This window comes from Oratosquilla oratoria, chromosome 20 (assembly GCF_046742065.1).
Source record: "Oratosquilla oratoria isolate Oo_2021 chromosome 20, ASM4674206v1, whole genome shotgun sequence".
NCBI classification, from domain to species: domain Eukaryota; kingdom Metazoa; phylum Arthropoda; class Malacostraca; order Stomatopoda; family Squillidae; genus Oratosquilla; species Oratosquilla oratoria.
The window spans coordinates 52056477-52078976 of record NC_134796.1 but is presented as its reverse complement, the minus strand read 5'-3'; the positions used below and the strand labels follow the sequence as shown (position 1 = coordinate 52078976).

Sequence of the window (22500 nt, the reverse complement as noted above, 5' to 3'; positions counted from 1 at the left end):
CTCTGAGATATCCAGGTTTGGTGTAGAATCATCGTGGTAAACTCGGTCGATGGTAGAATTTACGGAAATGTTAGTGTATAATCCTTATACATCGAGAGAAGCAATTCTTCCTTCTTCAGGGTTGGTCTTAAGGATGTCGAGGAAGTCGGATGTAGATTGCAGACTATAATTGGAAGGTTTGTTGGGGGTCAGGATGGTGCACAGTTTCTCAGCAAGTTTGTATGTAGATGCAGGGATTTGTACTCAGCGATTAGTCATTTTTTATTGTGCTGGCAGCGTTGTTCCCTGTTTACTTTTTTCTTTAATGATTCGGTCGGACCTTTGGTGATTTTCTTTAATTTTGTCTTATCACTTAGGATGGTATCTATTCTATCCAGGTACTCGGAGGTGCTCATGAGTACGTAGGTAGCTTTATCTGCTTCTCTGATAGTAATGTTAGGGTCTGTTTTTAACCTCTTTGCTGCCTCGATGTGTTTATTTTCAATTAAACTGCTTTTGTGATTACCTCTAGATTTGTTCGCTTCCGCGATTACCTCGAGATTAAAGAAAGGCTCAACAGTGACTTCATTTTCTTTTTTAATTTCTCCACATTATCGATGAGGGCTTCACGTTCGGTTCTTTTCTGGATCCTCTTTATCTTTGACATGATATGACAGCTGAGGCTCATGTTAAGCAGATCTTCTTAGTCTGAGTTCAGAATCTTATTTGTTAAATTGATATCACCCTTTATAGGTAGTGAGTATTTGATATGGCTGCCGTTTATGTTAATCAATTTCTTTTGGTTAGCTTTAGGGATGGAATTTTTATGTTGATATATAATTTCTATAAAAAGGCGGTTGATGTTTTCTTTTAAGATTGTGTCAATGTGTGTTCATCCCTTGATGTATTAATGGCAAATTTCTTCATGGGTTCCATAGAAAAAGAAGTATTTAACCGAACAGATGAACCAGATATTTACTGTCAATACATCGATGACATTTTTATAAAAAAACAAAGAACAATACAGACGCTGAAAAAATTGGCTCATACTACAAGAAATCTCTGAGCTCACCTTCACTATAGAAGACAGCGTTGAAGGCGCTTTGTCCTTCTTCAACCTACTCGTAACACAAACTATTAATCCTTTTAACACAGAAGTATATAACAAGCCCACCAACCCTAGATACTACCTCATTGGTTTGAGTGCTCTCAGAGATATAAGGACTCTACCATCGGCGCCTACATCCGGAGAGCACTCACCCACTGTAGCACCTGGAAACAAGTACATAATAAAATTGAGCACTCCACCCATGTATTTATCAACAATGGCTTTCTTTGAGAAAGACATTAACCACCAGACCAAGACGAACTGGACGGCTGGTACAAAAGTTAAGGACAATAACCATAACAAGGAGAAAATTAACATCTACTATGAATCCACATTTGGGAATGGATGCGAAGAGGAGACTGTATGAAGGAGTGATTGTGCCAACAGCACTGTATGGGGCAGAAACGTGGAACATAAGAGAAGAAGAGAGAAGGACTTTGAATGTGTTTGAGATGAGGTGTCTGAGAAGTATGGTGGGGGTTACTAGGCTAGATAGAGTGAGAAATGAGGAGGTGAGGAGGAGAACAGGGGTGAAAAAGGATTTGGGAGATAGGGTTGATGAAAGAATATTAGGATGGTTTGGACACATGGAAAGAATGAGTGAAGAAAGACTAGTAAAAGAGGTATGGAAGGCAGATGTGGAGGGAGTGAACATGAGGGGACGTCCTAGGATGAGGTGGATGGATGGGGTGAAGGGGGCTTTGGGGAAGAGGGGAATGTCTGTTGAGGAAGGAAGGGAGAGGACGGAAGACAGAGGTGAATGGAGAATGGTTGTATATGGATGATGTTGTGACTGCATGAGGAGGAATGGGCGGGGAAGTGGGGGGTGGGGTAGTATGTGTGAGTAAATTTTGACGCAGCCCGAAGGGATTTCTCCCCGTCCTCGCCTTATATGCAAAGGGGGACGGAGAGGGGGGGTCGCCGATTAAATGAAGCGGCCTCGCTGTGGATGTACTGTGTCTTGCGACACTGCTTCTGACCCAGGGCGGTGGGCAGGGTGCAGGGATGACCCGTCATCCAGGAGGTGCTCAGATGAGAGGAAGGGTGGGAGGGGTGTGGAGTGTATTTAGGGATGAAATGGGTGGGAGTGTTTTTATGCCTTTCCCTTTTTGGCTACCTCCCTTGGAAGGGGGAAAAAGCCTTGGTATATGTATGTATGTATGTATGAATCCACATTTACAACTGCTTATAAAGAAGAAGAACGTATGATGAAACAAATCATCAAGAAAAACATCAAACCAGTCAACCCAGAGAAAATTCTAAACTTATTGATTTATTATAAAAAAAATAATCCTACTTAAGAACAGCCCACGGCAAGATAGAAAGGAAGTTCAGAAGTGACGTGTCACTTATAGGTTCAAATATTTCTTCCCTCGTTCTTTCCATGTGTCCAAATCATCCCAATACTCTTTCATCAATCCTATTCCCCAACTCCTTTTCTACCCCCGTTCTCTTCCTCGCCTCCTCGTTTCTCACTCTATCCAGCTTAGTAACACCTATTATACTTCTTAGACACCTCATCTCAAACATATTCAAACACCTCCTCTCTTCTTCTCATATGTTCCATGTTTCTGCCCCATACAGTGCTATCGGCACAATCACTTTCATACACTCCTCTTAGCATCCATTCCCAAATGTCTATTTCTCATCACACTTTTTAATTCCCCAAGGCATTTGTTTCTCTCAATCTAAGTTCTACCTTCATCTCCACTCCTTCCTTTCCTGCCATATTCGCCCCCAAGTATCTACCTAATATACATTTCCTCCAGTCTCTCCCCATTAATACTCATTTCCAGTCTGCTGCTACTTTCCTTGTACATCTCACCACCTTACTTTTACCCACATTTATCCTCAATTTTCTTCTTCCGCACACCTTCTCAAACTCTGTCACTAACTTCTTCAATCCCTCTGATCCTCTGATCCTCCTACAATCGCAGTGTCGTCAGCAAACAACAACTGGCTTATCTCCCACTTTTCTCCATGTTCTTTAACCATCTCCACTCCCCGACCCACTATCCTTGAAATTATCTCTCGCACCACCCCATCCATGTATAAATTGAACAGCCAAGGCGACATAACACATTCCTGCCAAAGTCCCACCTTTACCTCAAACCATTCACTCTCTCCATTTCTAATTCTAACACAAACTCTACTACTCTCGTAAAAACTCTTGACTGCTCTTAAAAGCATTTCTCCTACCCCATATATCTGCAATACCTTCCACAATGCCTTCCTAACTACCCTGTCATAAGCCTTTTCCAAATCCATAAAGGCCCAAAAGACACCCTTATGATTTGTTAAAGCTTTCTCATATATCTGTCTTACCACAAAAATCTGATCCACGCAACCCCTACCTTTCCTAAACCCACACTGTTCCTCACCAATTACTCCCTCTGTTCCTCTCCTAATCCTCTCAACCAAAACCCTCCCATAAGCTTTCCCATCTACACTTAACAACTGACCCTTCTGAAAATTGAAACTACACTCACACTTGTCGCCCTTTCCCTTGTAAAATGGAAGTATACAGCCACTCCAGTCCTCTAGCACTCTAACCTCTTTTAACCAAACATTAAATAACCTCACCAGTCAGTCCACCATAACTGTACTTTTTTTTTCAATTCTGCATGACAGCCATCCAACCCAGGTGCCTTACATGTTCTCATCATCTTAACAACTGCCTTCTCCTCATATTTCCTTATTACTCCTCCATTGTCCTCATTCATCACTGCCATTTTCTTAGCGCTTCTCGGTGCAATTATCTTTCCCTCCCTATCCTCCTTCACATTTAGCAACTCACTAAAATACTCTGCCCATCTTCCTCTAACTACCATCTCTTCCATTATCACCTTTCCATCTGTACCTTATACCTTTTCTTCTCTACTTGATTCGCCTCCTCTTCCTCTCTTAATTTCTTTTCATTTCACATATTCTCTCATCTTTGCCTCCTTTATCTTATGCTTTACTTCTCTTTTCTTTGTACCTCTCATATGATTCTCTCGTCCTATTTTGTAACTAATCCGTGAATGCTCAATTCTTCTCTTCTACAACCTTCTTTGCTTCCTCATTCTACCACTCACTACCATTCCTTCTATTTCCCCCCGTCCTCCTTGTTCCATGCATCATCTTTGCACACCTTATGACTCCCTCCTTGAACCATCCTTATTCCTCCTCCACTCCTAGTTCTACTCTATCCTTCACTCCCACCCACTCCTCTCTCAGCTTCTTATACTCCTCTTTCTCTTTCTCATCTAAGCAGTTCACTCTAAGTACCTCCCTACCTTGTGTCCTTTTCCTCTTTCTCCACCTATCTTTCACTCTCAACTTACCTTCCACCAAAAAATTATCTGATATTCTACAATTCTCTCCCCTTAGAACATGTACATCCAAAACTCTTCCTACTATCCTCCTGGTTACCACTATATAGTCCATTATTGCTCTATCTATCACCCTTCCATCCACCACCCTCTCTCATTTGTACTTATGCTTGACTTTCTTCCTGAACACTGTATTTGCTATCAACTCTGTAGACACATCTCTACCAACAACTCTCCATTACGATTTTTTCCTGGAACTCCACACTTCCCAACCACCCCATCTATTGATTCATTTCCTACCCTAGTATTAAAGTCTTCCAATACCACTACACTGACAATTATCCTTAAACCTTCAATGCATTCATTTAAATCTATCCAAAAAGCCTCTGTTTCCTCTACACTCTTCTCACTACCAGGCCCATATTCACTTACAAAAACCCACATCTCCCTTCCCAGTTTCACCTTCATCCACATTAACCTTGAAGAAAACTCCTTCCACTCCACCATACGCTTACCTATCTCTCCACTTATTAGTATAGCCACCCCTTCTCTCCCTCAATCTCTCTTCACTCCTGAGATCCTCCCAACTACACTCCCAAGCTCAAACTCGCCCCTCCCTTTTAACTTAGTTTCACACAATGCCAACACATCCATCTTTCTTCTCGCAAACATACTGCCTACCTCTTCCCTTTTACTCTCATCTCGACATATGCACAGACAATAAGCTCCTCCCAATCTTAGAGGCATTATATATCAAAGAGTTGAGCCCAAATTTAAACATACAAGCAAAGGACCTTAAGACACACCCAAGCATGCGAATAACAGCTACTAACCCATGCACAGAACAAACTGCCACAGACCCAAGTATAGGACAACCATATACCCAAATATGGAAAAAACGCCAACAAAACCAAGCACGCGACACTTCGTCATAACCCGAAACAAGAGATTTTCCCAATCATACGACAGCTCACCACTACTCGAACTCCCGAAAATCTCTCCCAGTTATCCGGTAACCTCTCCCAGTGAAAATCATGTATGAACACAAACATATAAAAAGTAATATCATCACTCCATTCTTGGGAACATTCTAAGAATATCCCAAGTTGACTACCTATACTGAAGTCAAACCTCCTTTCAAAAGAGATTAGGTTCATAGTAAAACATATGGAGAATACTCTATTGAAAATAAAAAGCAAAAAGCCAACCATCACTTTCCATGTGTGTGTGTATACAGTATATATAGGGGTAGAGGATTTTCTCTTATTCATATCTCATTAAAAGCGATGTCTAGTTCTGTACTTATCATTTTCTTAAGAGTATTTTCTCTATGCCTTACCATAGACCTGTGTGTGTGTGTGTGTGTGTGTGTGTGTGTGTGTGTGTGTGTGTGTGTGTGTGTGTGTGTGTGTGTGTATTTACCTAGTTATATTTACTTAGTTGTATTTTACTGGAAGGGGAGCAATGCTTGTGGTGTCCCGTCTTTATATCTTGTTTTATCTAGACTGTTTTTAAATTCGTGTATCGTTTTTGCACACACCACACTCTCATCTAACTTGTTTCAAATGTCTTTTACCCTGTGGGGAAAGCTGTTCTTTTTCAGGTCTCTTCTATAACTGTCTTGATTTTCTTTCCGTGTCCTCTTGTATCTCTACTATCCCATTTTATTAGATCCTTTCTATCAATAGTTTCTATGCCTTTCATGATTGTATAAATAGTTATCAATTCTCCTCTTTCTCTTCTTTGCTCTAATGTCTGTAGCTCAAGTTTTGCTAGTCTCTCTTCATATGATAGTTTTGGGAGTGTTGGTGCCAATTTCGTAATTGCTCTTTGTATTCTTTCAAGTTTTGTTATACATTTTTTTTGTACTTGGTGACCACGTCGTCGCTGCATACTCCAATCTTGGTCTTATCAAAGTGACTAGTATTTTCTTCACCATTTTTTCGTTCAGGTATGTTAATGCCACTTTGATTGTTCTTATCAAATTATAAGTTTCTCCAAAAATCTTGTTTATATGTTTCTCAGGGGACATATTATTCATAATAATGACCCCCAGGTCCTTCTCATTTTCTATTTTTTAATTTCTTCCTCTCCTAATTTATATGATCCCACTATTCTTTTTTTGCTTCTTTAAAATTCCATTATACTACACCTCTTAATATTGAATTTCATCTCCCACTTCCTACTCCATTCCCATACTTTATTGAGATCACTCTGCAGTGACTCACAATCTTCTACAGTGTTCACTTTTTTCAATAATTTTGCATCGTCCGCAAAGAAGCTCAAATAACTTTCAATTCCTTTATCCATATCATTAATATATATAGCAAACATTATCGGGGCCAGAACTGTTCCTTATGGAACTCCACTAATCACTTCATCCCAATTAGAGTGTTTGTCTCTTATCATCACTCATTTTTCTCTCATGCAAGAAGTCTTCCATCCACTTCATCTGTTTGCCCTGTATTCCTCCTGCAGTTTCTAATTTCTTTAGCAATTTCTTATGTGGTACCTTATCAAAAGCTTTTTTTCAGGTCTAGAAATGCACAATCAGCCCATCCATCTCTTTCTTGTATTACATCTATTAGCCTTGAATAGAAACACATTAAGTTTGTGACATATGATCTTCCTTGTCTAAATCCAAATTTCCTTGGATTTAGTATGCTTCTTTTTTTTTTCTTCTTTTTTTTTTCAAATGCATTACCCATCTAATTTTGATCATTCTTTCACAAATTTTAGCTATCGTACTTGTAAGAGAGACCGGTCTATAGCTAGTAGGGTCTTCCTTTATATATTGGTACTATATTTGTTCTTTTCCTATTTTCTGGAACTTTTCCTTCTTTCAATGAACTGCTTATTAGACTATGTATTTTGTCTGTTAGTTAATTCCTGCATTCTCTCAAAATCCAGTTGGCCATTTCATCTGGTCCATGCAATTTTCTGACATCGAGGTTACTCAAGTGATTCTTTATTTCATTCCATGTTACTTCTATCTCTTTCATAGGGGGGACTTTCTTCTCCCACTCGATATCTCTAGGTTGTATGTTCTCCCTTGTAAACACCGATTTAAAATGCATGTGCATAATTTCTGCCATTTCTATTTCCTCTGTGTATTCAACTCCTCCTTGTCGTAGTTTCTCTAATTCTTGTTTGTTTTTCAGTTTGTCTACAAATCTGTAAAATAGTTTTGGTTGATCTTTACATTTTTCTATGACATCTTTTTCGTATTTTCTCTTTTCTTCTCTGCACACTTGTACATATTCATTTCTATAATTACTATATATTTTCAATTTTTCAGGTTTTTTGTCTCTTTTCCATTCTATCCAAGCTTTATCCCTTTTGTCTTTTAATTCTCTACATCTTTTGTTGTACCAACACTTTACATATTCTTTTTCTTGTTTTTGTCTTGGAACATACTTTCCCACTCCTTTATCATTTTTTGTCAAAAGTCCATTTCTCTTCTACTGTTGTTTCCTCCTTGTGTATTCTTCCCCAGTCTGCTTTTTGAAAGAATTCTCTTATTTTATTTAAAAAAAAAATCCATACATCAATCTTCCCTTTCTATATTGTTCGTTTTTTCCATGTATTTTCCTCATTTAGTTCCAGTTTAACCAATATGTGGTCACTTTTACTCATTGGTGTCTTACATTCAATCTTTCCCATTATTTCGGGTTCTGATGCGATTATTAGGTCCAATCTTGATGGTTCTTCCTCATTTCTATACCTAGTATTCTCTTGTATCCATTGCGTCATTGTATGTTCTATAATCATATCAAGTAATATATTTCCCCATAGGTCTTCTCCACCCTTCACTGTCATCTCTTCCCAGCAGATTTCTTTACAATTAAAGTCACCCATTATAACTATCCTTCCTCCATATTCCATTATCATATTTAGTGTTATCCTTGTGTCTTTTAACATATTTTTATGTTCTCTCTCTTCTCATGAAACCGTTTTAGGAAGCACGTAATTGAATACAAACTTCCTGCTCTTCCCATCCCTGTCCTCCACTTCCATCATAATCACCTCTACTCTATTCTTTCAATATGTGACATTCCTCACATTTATATCCTTCTTAGTCAGGAACATAACTACGTGAGGTCGGAGTTAGCGGGCGTCGTGTCGCATCTCATTGTGTGTGTGTGTGTGCGTGTGTGTGTGTATATGTGTATGTATGCATGTGTGTATATGTGTATGTATGCATGTGTGTATATATGTATATATGTGTATATATGTGTGTATATGTGTATGTATGTATCATACTAACATGTAACAAAAATAAATAAATAAATAAAATTTTCCTTAAAGGGAGAGCAACACCCCATAAGCTTTGCTTCACGCTCTCCCTTTTCAACAACTAATTTTGTAAAAAAAATTGTATATATGTATGTTTAAATTGTATTTTATATTGTTGAATAAACCTTAACTAACTAACTAACTCCACCCCCTTGTTTTACTTCTCTGTTTCTAATCCAATAATTATATGCACCATGTCCTACACCGTTGGGTGGTAGTGGACCTTTCAATTTTGTCTCTACAATTCCCATCATGCCCGGTTCTTTTTCCTTCAGGTAATCATTCAGTTCGTTCAAGCCTGTTATTAAGCAATCTATATTTGTGTAAGACACTTTTAATTTGCCGCTACCTCTATCGTGTCTTCTGTTTCCCTTCCGTTTTTCTCTGCTATGAACCATTTCCTCACTTTCATATCCACTACTCTCCAATAGAATTTCTCTTTTCCCGACTGTTCTTTTCTCGTTTTTTTCCTTAGCTTTTAGTCTTTTTATTTTCTCATCCTCTCTTTCCTCTTTATTTACTTCTCTTTTATCCATACCTGTTTATACTGATCACTGTCTGCTAGTTTCCCTGTTTTTGCTAAGATATTCTCTGCTGTCGTTTGTGACCTGAATTTAACCTTAATTGGTCTGGTCTTATCTGTATTGTATTTCCCTATTCTATATATTTCTTCAATTTCTTCCCCTACTTCTTGTTCATCCTCTTAAAGTACTTCTAATATCTTGTTTAGCTTTTCCTTCTCCTCTTTTACTCTTGTATTTGGATTATGATTCTCTTCCATCCCTAATATAATCATACATTTATTTTTGTCCACTAAGTCTTTCACTATATTCCCCTTCTCTCTCATCACTTTAATAACTGTGTCCTTAGTTTGTTCTTTCTTCTGTTTCGTCACTATATCTTTAATACAATTTTGTTGTTCTCTTGGACTTTTTTCCAACCCTGTACTTCTTTTGCTATGGACTCTTTATTCTCTTTATTCTATTTTTATTTTTTTTAATTCCTCATTCTCATATTTTACTTCTTTTAACTGTCTTTTTAATTCTTCTATTTCTTTAGTTAGATTTTGGTTCTCCTTCTTTAGTTCTTCCGGTTTATCAACTCTTTGCGTAATCCGTGTAAGTTGACTGAACCTAATCTCCCAATGTTTGGTCATTTTCTCTAGTTTTTCCTCTAGACTTGCTAATCGGAGGAGGTTGGCACCCCCCCCCCTCATTAAATCAATGGAAATTATTATCTCCACTTTCTATTGTGTTGTTCTTATCTATATTTCTAAACATCATGCTTTCACTGATATTTTCGACTTCACCTGCATCGTCTGCAGCCCTCTTGTTGACATTTCTTCTGACGTCCGGGGGAGCCCGTTCGTCTCCTTCCTCACTTCCTTCCATTTCCCTCAGTAATCCCTCCCTTTCTCTTTTTTCTTCACCTTCCCACTACACCACGAGCTTTCCCCCTCCCTACTAATACAACAAAGGTACTACCTCGTCGTTGAGATTCACGAAAATTGCACTTCTTTTCCGGAGTTCCAATCTTCGCCGTGAATCCGACGTACGTGTGTGTGTGTGTGTGTGTGTGTGTGTGTGTGTGTGTGTGTGTGTGTGTGTGTGTGTGTGTGTGTGTGTGTGTGTGTGTGTGTTTAAACTGTATAGCACTTCTGGTCTTCATATGGTAACTTTATTAATTTTTCAAAAATAGTTTCTTTCTCCTTTCCTTCTTCCTCCATTACCATCACCTTTTCGACAATGTCTTTAACTCCTTGTTATTAATAATAATCGCACTTTTCTGTAGAACTAACGCCAAATTTATTTATTTTATTAATCTTCAGATATTTGTTATAATCCTGATATTTAACTCTTACTACTTATATATTACAGGGGACAGGCACCTACTTGAATGTGACCGACAGATATCGTCCTGAAAATAATCCAAAATAAATCCTATATGTTTACATGTCTTCAAATAATGTAAAGGGCGCATAAAGGAAAGTGGGAGGCCAGGGGTGGGCAACATTTGGCACGCTAACAACCTTTCTTTGGTACACAAAATCCGGGTTTGCCTAAGACAGTAATAAATAAGATAAATCGTCATCTTCCTCGCTGAGTTTTGGATTTCAATTCAACGGAATAAGTTTTGTCCTGTCTAGCATTTGAAGCATTTGCCAGGTGGTTAGACGGGGCATGACACCTTGCCCATAATTTCATATTTTCTTTTATGTTTCCTAAATACATATTTTTGTACCTCTCATATTTTTCTCTCGTCCTACTTTGCAACCAGTTCGTGAATGCTCACTTCTCTTCAACAATTTTCTTCACTTCATCATTCCACCACTCACTACCCTTGCTTCTATTCCCTCCCATCTTCCTTGTTCCACACACTATCTTTGCACATCTTGTTACTCTCTCCTTGAAACATCCCCATTCCTCCTCCATTCCTACCTCTAATCTCTCCTTCACCACCTCCCACTCTTCTCTCAGCTTCTTGTACCCCTGCTCCTTTTCCTTCTCACTTAAACAGTTTGCTCTATGCACCTTCCTACCTTCTGTTCTTTTCCTCTTTCTTCATCTATCCTCCACTCTCAACTTACCTTCCACCAAATAATTATCTGATATTCCCCCACTCTCCCCATTAAGAACGTGGACATCCAAAAATCTTCTTACTCTTCTACTGGATACCACTACATAGTCCATTAAAGCCTTATGAACCATCCTTCCATGCAGTACCCTCTTCCATATGTACTTATGCTTAACTTTTTTCCTAAACACTGTGTTAGCTATCATAAACTCTCTTTGTCAATACATCTTTACTATCAATTCTCCAATACTATTTTTACCTGGCACTCCATACTTCCTAACCACTCCGTCTATTGCAGAGAAAAATGTAAAAGGTACAAATAAAAAGAAGAGAAGCAAAACATAAGATAAAGGAAGCAAAGAGAAGACCAGATGTGAAATGGGGTAAGAGTATGACATACATACATATACCAAGGCTTTTTTCCCCTTACAAGGGAGGTAGCCAAAAAGGAAAAGGCATAAAATCATTTCCACCCATTCCATCCCTGAATACACTCCACACCCCTCCACCTTCCCTCTTATCTTAGCACCTCCTGGATGACGGGTCATCCTTGCACCTTATCCACTGCCCTGGGTCAGAAGCAGTGTCGCAAGACACAGCACATCCACAGCAAGGCCCCTTCATTAAATCAGCGACCCCCCCCTCTCCGTCTCCCCATTGCATAAAGGAAGAAGACGGGGAGGAATCCCTTCGGGCTGCGTCAAATTTTGCTCACACATACTACCTCACCCCCCATCCCCCCGTCCATTCCACCTCATGCAATCACAACATTTTCCATATACAACCATTCTCCATTCACCCCTGTCTTCTGTCCTCTCCCGTCCTTCCTCAACAGACATTTCCCTCTTCCCCAAAGCCCCCTTCACCCCATCCATCCAACTCATCCTCATGTTCACTCCCTCCACATCTGCCTTCCATACCTCTTTTACTAGTCTTTCTTCACTCATTCTTTCCATGTGTCCAAACCATCCTAATATTCTTTCATCAACCCTATCTCCCAGCTCTCTTTCCACCCCTGTTCTCCTCCTCACCTCCTCATTTCTCACTCTATCTAGCCTAGTAACCCCCATCATACTTCTCAGACACCTCATCTCAAACACATTCAAACTCCTTCTCTCTTCCTCTATTATGTTCCATGTTTCTGCCCCATACAGTGCTGTTGGCACAATCACTCCTTCATACAGTCTCCTCTTAGCATCCATTCCCAAATGTCTATTCCTCATTACACTCTTTAATCCACCAAGGCATTTACTCGCTTCTCTCAATCTACATTCTACCTCCACCTTCACTCCACCTTTTCCTGTCACATTTGCACCCAAGTATCTAAAACTATCCACTTCCTCCAGTCGCTCTCCCTTAATGCTCAATTCCAGTCTACTGCCACTTTCACCCCTTGTACATCTCATCACCTTACTTTTACCCACATTTATCTTTAGCTTTCTTCTATCACATACTCTCCCAAACTCTGCCACCAACTTCCTCAATCCCTCCTCCGATCCTGCCACAAGCGCAGTGTCGTCCGCAAACAACAGCTGGCTCACCTCCCACTTTTCTCCATTTTCTTTAACCATCTCCAATCCCTGACCCACTACCCTTGTATTTACCTCTCGCACCACCCATCCATGTATAAGTTGAACAGCCAGGGCGACATAACGCATCCTTGACGAAGTCCCACCTTTACCTCGAACCACTCACTCTCTCCATTTCTAATCCTAACACAAGCTCTACTACTCTCATAAAAACTCTTGACAGCTCCCAGAAGCTTTCCTCCTATCCCATATATCTGCATAACCTCCCACAGTGCCTTTCTGTCTACCCTATCGTAAGCCTTTTCCAGATCCATAAAAGCCCAAAAAACATCCTTCCCCTTTCCTATAGCTTTCTCACATATTTGTCTTACCACAAAGATCTGATCTACACAACCTCTACCTGTCCTAAATCCACACTGTTCCTCACCAATTACTCCTTCTGTTCCTCTCCTAATCCTCTCAATCAAGATCCTCCCATAAGCCTTCCCAACTACACTTAACAAGCTAATCCCTCTGAAACTACTACATTCACACTTGTCCCCTTTTCCCTTGTAAAGAGGAACTATACAGGCACTCCTCCAGTCCTCCGGCACTCTACCCTCTCTCCAGCAAACATTAAATAGCCTCACCAGCCAGTCCACCATCACTGTATCTCCCTTTTTTAGACATTCTGCATGGCATCCATCCAGACCAGGTGCCTTACCTGCTTTCATCATCTTAACAACTGCCTTCACCTCATCCTTCCTTATTTCTCCTCCATTCTCCTCACTCATCACTCTCATTGTCTTCGCATTTCCCACTGCAGCTATCTTTCCCTCCCTATCCTCCTTCACATTTAGCAACTCCTTAAAATATTCTGCTCATCTTCCCCTTACTGCCTTCTCTTCCATTATCATCTCTCCATCTGCACCTTTTACCTTTTCTTCTCTACTTGATTCGCCTCCTCTTCCTCTCTTAATTTCTTTCCAAAACATCTTTTTATTACTTTCAAAATTTTCTGTCATACTCTTACCCCATTTCACATCTGCTCTCCTCTTTGCCTCCTTTACCTTTTGCTTTACTTCTCTTTTCTTTTCTTTGTACCTCTCATATGACTCCCTCATCCTATTTTGTAACCAATCTGTGAAAGCTCGCTTCTTCTCTTCTACAACCTTCTTTGTTTCCTCATCCCACCATTTACTACCCTTCCTTCTATTTCCTCCTGTCCTTCTTGTTCCACACACCATCCTTGCACACTTTATGACTCCCTCCTTGAACCATCCCCATTCCTCCTCCACACCTAGCTCTACTCTATCCTTCACTCCCTCCCACTCCTCCTTCAGCTTCTTTTCGTACTCCTTCTCCTTTTCCTTTTCATTCAAAGAGTATGACAGAAAAATCTAAAAGTAATAAAAAGATATTTTGGGTGTAAGTTAAGATAAGAGGCGAAGAGAAGAAAAGGTAAAAGCTGCAGATGGAGAGATGATAACGGAAGAAGCGGCAGTAAGGGGAAGATGGGTAGAGTATTTTAGGGAGCTGCTAAATGTGGAGGAGGATAGGGAGGGAATGGTGATAGCAGTGGGAGGCGCTATGAAAATGATAGTGATGGGTAAGGAAAACGGAGGAGAAATAAGGAAAGATGAGGTACAAGTACTTATTGAAATGATGAGAGCAGGTAAGTCACCTGGGCTAGATGGATGTCATGCGGAGTGTCTGAGGGGAGGTACAGTAATAGTGGACTGGCTAGTAATGTTGTTTAATGTGTGTCTTAGAGAGCGCAAAGTGCCGGAGGACTGAAAAAGTGCCTGTATAGTTCCGCTTTACGTGGAAAAGGGGGACAAATGTGAATGTAGTAGTTTCAGAGGGATCAGTTTGCTTATTGTAGGTGGGAAGGCTTATGGGAGAGGATTAAAAGAGGAACAGAGGGGCTATTTGGTGAGGAACAGTGTGGGTTTAGGACAGGTAGGGATTGCCTGGATCAGATTTTTGTAGTAAGACAGATATGAGAGAAAGCTTTAGATAAACATAAGGATATATTTTGGGCCTTTATGGATTTGGAAAAGGCTAATGACAGGGTAGACAGGAAGACAATGTGGGAAGATTTGCAGATATATGGGATCGGAGGAAAACTGTTAAGGGTACTCAAGCGTTTTTATGACAGTAATAGAGCCTGTGTTAGAATTAGAAATGGAGGGAGCAAGTGGTTTGAAGTAAAGGTGGGATTACATCAGGGATATATCATGTCGCCATGACTGTTCAATATGTACATAGATGGGGTGGTGAGGAAGGTAAATATGAGAGTAATGGGCAGGTAATTGGAGATGGTTAAAGAAAATGGAGAAACGTGGGAGGTGAGCCAGTTGTTGTTTGCTGACGACACTGCGCCTGTAGCACTGTATGGGGCAGACATGAAATTTAAGAGAGGCAGAGAGGAACAGTTTAAATTTGTTTGAGATGAAATGTCTGAGAAGTATATTACGGGTAACAAGATTGGATAGAGTGAGAAACGAGGAGATGAGGAGGAGAACGGGGGTGAAAAGGGGATGGCAGATAGGGTTGATGAAGGGGTATTGGGATAGTTTGGACACATGGGAAGAATGAATGAAGAAAGATTAGTAAAAGAGGGGTGGAAGGTAGAGATGGATGAAGCGAATAGGAGGGGGCGACTAAGGATGAAATGGATGGATGGATGGGGAAAAAGGGGCATTGGGAAAGAGGGGATATCTGTTGAGGAAGGAGGAAGGCAGAAGACAGGGGTGAGTGGAGTATGACTGTGTATAGATGATACTGTGATGCAAGGAAGGGGGTGGGCGTGGGATGGAGGGGTAAGAGAGTTGTTATGTGTGAGTGATATTTTGACGCACCCCGAGGGGATTTCTCCCCATTTTCTATTTTTCTGCATGAGACAGAGAGGGGGATCAACGATTAAGTGAAACGGCCTTGATGTGGATATGCTGTGTCTTACCGCATTACTTCTGACCCAAGGCAGTGGGCGGGATACAGGGATAACCCGTCATCCATTAGGAGCTAAGATGAGAGGGAAGAAAGAGTGGTGGACGGGAATGGAATAGATGAGGATGAAATGGGTGGGTGGGTATATGCTCTTGACTCTGACTATCTCCCAGGTAAGGGGGGAAACCCTTGATATATGTATGGATGAAATATTAATATCATAGGTAACCATAGTCCCCGTTCAGCTACATGAGGCTTTAAACTTAATCTAATAAATAAAAGCGGTTTCGTGTCTGTCTGTCTGTCTGTCTGTCTGTCTGTCTGTCTGTCAGACTTTTTTCTCGATTCGATCGATCGACTAATTTCGATTTCGACGACTCAACCTTACTTTGTAAATGTTTCAGATTAAATTTGGCTCCAATTCATGAGTAGCATTCAAAGTAATTGAGCTTTTCGAACAAATATTGGCTAATTTTTTATTTTTTTAATGAAAAATAGTCAGACTTTTTTCTCGATTCGATCGATCGACTAATTTCGATTTCGACGACTCAACCTTACTTTGTAAATGTTTCAGATTAAATTTGGCTCCAATTCATGAGTAGCATTCAAAGTAATTGAGCTTTTCGAACAAATATTGGCTAATTTAAAAAAAATAATAATAAGAAAAAAACAATATATAAGAAAAATAAGTTATTAAAATTGAGAATAAATTCGATAAAAAAAAATTAAACGAGCTAATATCAATTTCGTCTCTATATTATACAATTTATTCTTTTACAAATTTGTTAATTTTTTCGATCGATCCAGGTGACGCGATTCGAACTGCCCGATTTGTTGTTCGTCGAATCGCACTTTAGGTTAGTAATAAATGAGGTCGTCACCTCCTCATTCGCTCAATAAAACTGGTAATTATAGCGGTAGTGTTTCAGACTTGAATCCTTTTAGTATGGATTCTAATATCATCATTAACACTGTTAACAGTAGAAGTAGAAAAAGAAAAATAAGTGAAAATTGTAATAGTAAAAAAAAGAAAATAAGTGAGATGGATGAAGAAGAAAAAGAGAGAATTAGGAATGGAAATAGGGAATATCAAAGGAGAAGAAGAGAATCATTAACTGAAGGTCAAAAGCAAAAAATAAGGGAAATTGACAAGGACGCACATAGAAGTCAGAGAAAAAACCTTAATGATGAAAGAAGACAAGAAATTTTAGAAATTGATAGAGAAGCGCATAGAAGTCAGAGAGATCTCAGGGGCGAAGCCCCTTTCTAACAAAATCTAGTTCTAAATAAAATACAAATCTCACGCCACAAAAGAATGTAGCTATTTAAAGTGACGATCTCATTTTCATCGACTGCATTAAAATGTTACATCAAAAGTTGGTGAAGCTTGCTGTTCACCATATTTGCCATAAATGTAAGTTTCCGTTAAAATATGTAGAATTAAGAACTGATGTCTAATTTTTTCTAACGTTGAAAATTGAGTCTTTTAACTTTATATGACAGCTAGAATGACACACAGAGGCAAGACCGACCTTTACGTAAAAATTACTTCACTCAATTTTACATTCATTCAATCTGACATGACTTCTTCGATTTTAAATCCCCTTAATTATATTTAAAAAGCTTCCCCCAATACTTGATAGTAAATAGTAATATGTTCCAAGCAATTTCGGTTGGGATGTGAGACACTTTTTCTTCAAAGATTGCCCGATTTTGGCACGCGTGCATAAAAAGGTTGCCCACCCCTGCACTATTCCTTCAAGGCTGGATCCAAGTAACTCTGTTTTCTTCGGCAGGTCCCTTCTCTCAGGTGATATGGGCGGCGACGCGGTCCTTGGGCATAGGCGTGTCCCGGGGGCTGGAGGGCCGGACGGTGGTCGTGGCACGGTACCTCCCGTCCGGCAACGAGCAGGGCCAGTTCTCCAGCAACGTGAGGCCTCCCGTGTCGGACTGCAGCGCCGCCCTCATACACGCGGGCACGGGCATTCACCTCATGTCCCGCACAGAGCAGGAGGCCCGGTTCTACGTTCAATCCGCTCTGCCGAACCCGAGACGGAAAAAGAAGAAATCGTTCTTCAACAAGGAAAAGGGACCGGCGGCCACATTGCAAGAGATCCTCGAGAGCAGTATGAAGATCAAAGCGAAGAAAAAGATCACGAGTGACGGACTGTCTTCTGAGACACTAATCACGAACGCCAGCACGCTCGAGAGCGTGTCGAGTATGTTGAAACACAAGGGGGGTAATAACAACGACGGGAGTTGGCCCAACGGTTCTTCTCACGCTCTGGAGAACCTCGCCTCGGAAGAGGTGATCCAGCGGGAGAGCTTTCCTATATGTGAGTCGCTAAAGGAGAGAGGACTCCTGTTGCCGATGTGTTGTGTCTCAAGAGGATCCGAAGACAGTGACCGATGGGCTCAACCCAGCACGAAAGGACGCCACCTGCACACGGTGGCCACGCCCCCGGCGAGTCGATTCGCCGGCGGTGACGCTCAACACCAATCAGGGCCTTCTTCATTCTGCATTGAGGACAATATAGAAAGCATCCAAAGTCACCACGCGACCCTTCACCACGGGGGTCCAATCGTCGACTTGGAGCAGATGGTTGCATCTCCTCGGACTCTTTCCTCTATAAACACAAGCCATCCTGGATATTAAAAAAAAATGTATACAAAAAATAATGGGGGGAGAGAAAAAAAAATCGTAGTTTTAAATGAATCGCTCCGTTGTTGACCATCGCGTGGTTTGCAGTGTCCGACGACGAGCGAATTCCCGCGTCCGAATACGAGTGCGCGCATCTTTCAGCCCAAGCCGAGGACCAGACGGGGTGGCTCTCAGATAGCTTCTCATTGCAAGAAGGTTCTAATGAAAAATGATAAAAAAAAAACTAGTGACTTTACCAACGAACAGTAAACTCGTGTTATAGAGTGATAGTATATCTTATTTTAGGAAAAAAAATATTTGTTATATCTTTGAAATTTCATTCCATTTCGTGCCAAGCTAGGATTAGCATTCGCAGTAGTCGCCACGCCGCTCTCCCTCATCCCGCCCGCCCAACTGCCAACCTCTTCCCGCTCCCCCACCACAATCTCCCCTTCCGCCCTCACTATCCCCTATACCCACTCGCTCCCCCTCCTCGATTCTCTTCCCTTCCTCCTCACACCTCACACTTCCCCTCCCTTTCCTCATTCACAAAAACCCTCTTGCCCATCCCCCACCCAAGCGGGTCAAAGCGCTGCAATTCATTCATTCACAAGGCATGCTCGATCACATTCTTACTTGCTTCAATCTCACCTGACATATCAGTAAAATGCCCTTTAAGAAATGCTTCCATATTTTTACGTTTAGGATAGATCTGAGGTCGTACTACATTGCAAATTTTATTCGCCTATTATAAGTATTTTAGTCTGATAACAAACTAGTGGACGATTAGCAACGGTGTATTTGCCTCACTTGCACCACCAGCATGGATCTTGCACAACCAGCATGGGTACTGCACAATCCACAGGGATTCTGCACATCCCACACAGGTTTAGCATAATTCGCCTGGGTCCTCGAGACCCCATCATGGACTGTGCACCACCCATACTGCCCTTGGATATCCTACACGGATTCAGGGTCACAAGGGTGACTCCGGCATTCCCTGCAGGGTATTGTACATCCTGTATGGGTCCTGCACAAGTCACATGAAACTTGCACAGCCTTCTAGGGTCCTGCATACTAATCTGGCTTGGGCTTTCATTGCCCTTTAAATCTTGTCTCACGAGCCCCACTTAGATCTTGCATTGTCCACTAGCGTCTTGCAAAGCCTATCTGGGTGTTGCACAGCCTGCATGAGACTGAACACCTCATAGGGGTACGGCTTGATTCCTCTGGGTCTCACACAATCCAATTGGACCTTGCTATCCCACAACAAAGCTGCAGCCCAGCCCAGGTCTCGCTATCCTGTCTGAGTCATAAAGACCCGAATCTGGATCTTATGTAACCCGCCTGGGTTTTCCACCTCTTATCTGGATCGTGCATATCCTATTTGGGTTTCACACACTACCTTAGCCCATCTAAGTCTCTCACAAACCGTCTGGGTCTCCTTATTTCCATATGGATCATGGATACCCTAATTGGGTTTAACACAATCTACTTGGGTCATACCCAGTCCATTTGGACTCTACATAACCCGCCTGGGTCTTCTACTACCTTCCTGGGTCTTACAATACGTCTGGGTACTGCACGATCTGCCTTGGCTCATCCAGGGATGTGCACAAGCATACCTGGGAGACTCGCAAGTAGCACAATCTACTCTTGCATTCTTCAGTTCGCTTTCTTCGAAACTCCAGCATGATGCATCTCTTTGGTCTTTGGTTGGCAAAATCAAAAGTGCAAAAAAACGAAAGAAAAAAAAAAGCATGACGAGAGAGGACTCTTTATTCTTAATGAAGTTCAGCATGAGTGCACAAATAGCCCTTTGTTTGCCGAATGCAAAAGCCATCTTTTTTTTTCCTTTTTAGAAACAATAACCTTGTCACACAGTCGACACTATTCCTGAATTTTTCAACGCTGTCGCATCTCCCGAAGGAAACCAATTGTCACAGGCAGAGTGCTAAAGTGTGAAAGTTTACAGAGTTCTGACATCAGAATGTAAGTGATCTTTGTGTATAATGTACAGACCACTCCCTCTTCCTTTGGCTGTCTTGCGAAGTAGTGTAGCATTTTAGCGTGGACAGTTTTCTCTCTTGTTTATTGAGTACAAAGGCTGCAAATCACAGTCAGAAGACCAAAGGAATCAAGCACTGACGCTCGATTAGCACTCTGTCTCCCACAATGCCGGACACACTAGAGGCGAGGAGGTACTGATGCAAATTACCTCACTTATTCTACATTTGCATTTTGTCAGGTTTAGTGCCTCTAGGTGTTTAATTAAGGGCACAAGGTTTATTGTATTATGAGTTTTTGAGAATCGCCATCACAGAGTTGAATCTTCGAGGACTCTAGTAATAATGGTGGATTTCCTATTCTTTTCTTCTTTCCCACACATAATAATACTAATAATACTAATAATAATAATAATACTATTACTAATGATAACAATAATATTATTAATAATACTAATAATAATAATAATAATAATTATAATAATAATAATAATAATAATTATAATAATAATAACAATAATAATAATAATTATAATAATAATAAATAATAATAATAATAATGATGATAATGATGACGAAGATGATAAAATACAAGGGAACGATGCTTGTCACTGCGTGAAACCGTGCGATGCAATAATAATGATAACATTAACAATGATTCAGTAAGTTGCCTTTACATTACTCAGCTATTAAGTGCCTCTCAGGAATCGCTCCTGATGGCTTAGGACAACTTTCCCTCTGGCTGTAAAACCAAAACGAGAGAAATATCAAACAGCAGTAAATCAAACTACACACCAAAGGGATATCAAAAATATCGATCAAAGTATTTAGACGGTATGTGTTCTACATTGACCTCAACGCTACCAAAATATAAACGGATAGATAAATGAATAAATAAAATAGCTCGCCTCAAATGGAAGCCTAATCAATTTTCAAGAATCAAAAACTCAAAAGTCGAAAACCTAGTGACCTTCAAAGGTCGGGAAATAAGCTTTTTTATGCCAAGGAGGTCAAGTCCCAGCCATTAGGAGGCGCGTCTTATTCCGTAGACGAATTATGACGTAATCTCACACTCCTGCACCCACATCGTACCTCCTCCACCCCCACACCCACACCCACACCCACCCACTAGCTAATCCCCCCCACACCCTTTCCACTTCCCACCCGCAACCCCATCTACCTATAGTACACCTACGGTCTTTAGTGTTCCAGTGTTCTCTGGATCACTTGTTCCGACTCTCAGCTTAACTCACCTGGGTCCTCCAGTCCTTATTTCTTTCCTCCTTACTTCTTTCTTTCCTTCCTTCCTTCCTTCCTTCCTTCCTTCCTTCCTTCCTTCCTTCCTTCCTTCCTTCCTTCCTTCCTTCCTTCCTTCCTTCCTTTCTTCCTTCCCTTCCTCCTTTTCTTTTCTTCTTCCTTCTTTCATTATGAACAGTTCTACCTTTTCAAAGTCCGTGATTTCTTCATCCCCCCCCTTCATTTCCTTTCTTCTTTCCTTCCTTCCTTCCTTCCTTAATTTACCAAACCCTGTTCTTTTCTTCGTTTTTTAACTTCTTTTGTCACTTGTAACTGTACACTTCTCCACGTCTGTCTTCAACGTACCTTGCTATGTTTCACTTTTCGTCTGTCTTGTTGTGTCCAGTACTCCTTACTCCCATACTCTCTTTGTACATTTTACATTCTCACACCTTCAATACACGTCTACCTCTCTTTTACCTTTTATTTTGCAAAATTTTTGCTCTCTATTTTTTCTTTATTTACCGTTTTTTCTTCCATATGTTTTCCATTCTTTAATTCCGTTTCTACGTTTAATTTCGGTAAAATTCCAGAATCATGCAAGAGAGGACATTTAACATGAAACTTGTGTTGTCCAAATGCTCTTAACCTAACCTAATCTAACCTAACCTAGCCTAACCTAACCTAACCTAACCTAACCTGACCTAACCTGACCTAACCTTACCCTAACTTACCCTAACCTAACCTAACCTGACCTGACCTAACCTAACCTGACCTAACCTAATGTAACCATTCCATAAAAAATGTACATCTTTCAAATGCAAAAAAGAAAGAACTAAAAATGTGTTTGCGTGATACTGGAATAAAGCCTTCCAATCTTAGTTCT

At 40.6% G+C, this 22500-nt stretch overlaps 1 protein-coding gene across 1 annotated transcript in view; it reads left to right on the top strand.

Annotated features, from left to right (window-relative positions):
* The window catches only part of LOC143036300 (uncharacterized), a 124811-nt gene extending 106424 nt beyond the window's left edge, over positions 1-18387 (top strand). The window contains exons 5-6 of the mRNA XM_076203548.1: positions 17528-17954; positions 18057-18387. Coding sequence (XP_076059663.1) covers positions 17528-17954; positions 18057-18387 — 758 coding nt within the window. The remainder of the gene's footprint in view (positions 1-17527; positions 17955-18056) is intronic.
* Positions 18388-22500: the final 4113 nt, after the last annotated feature.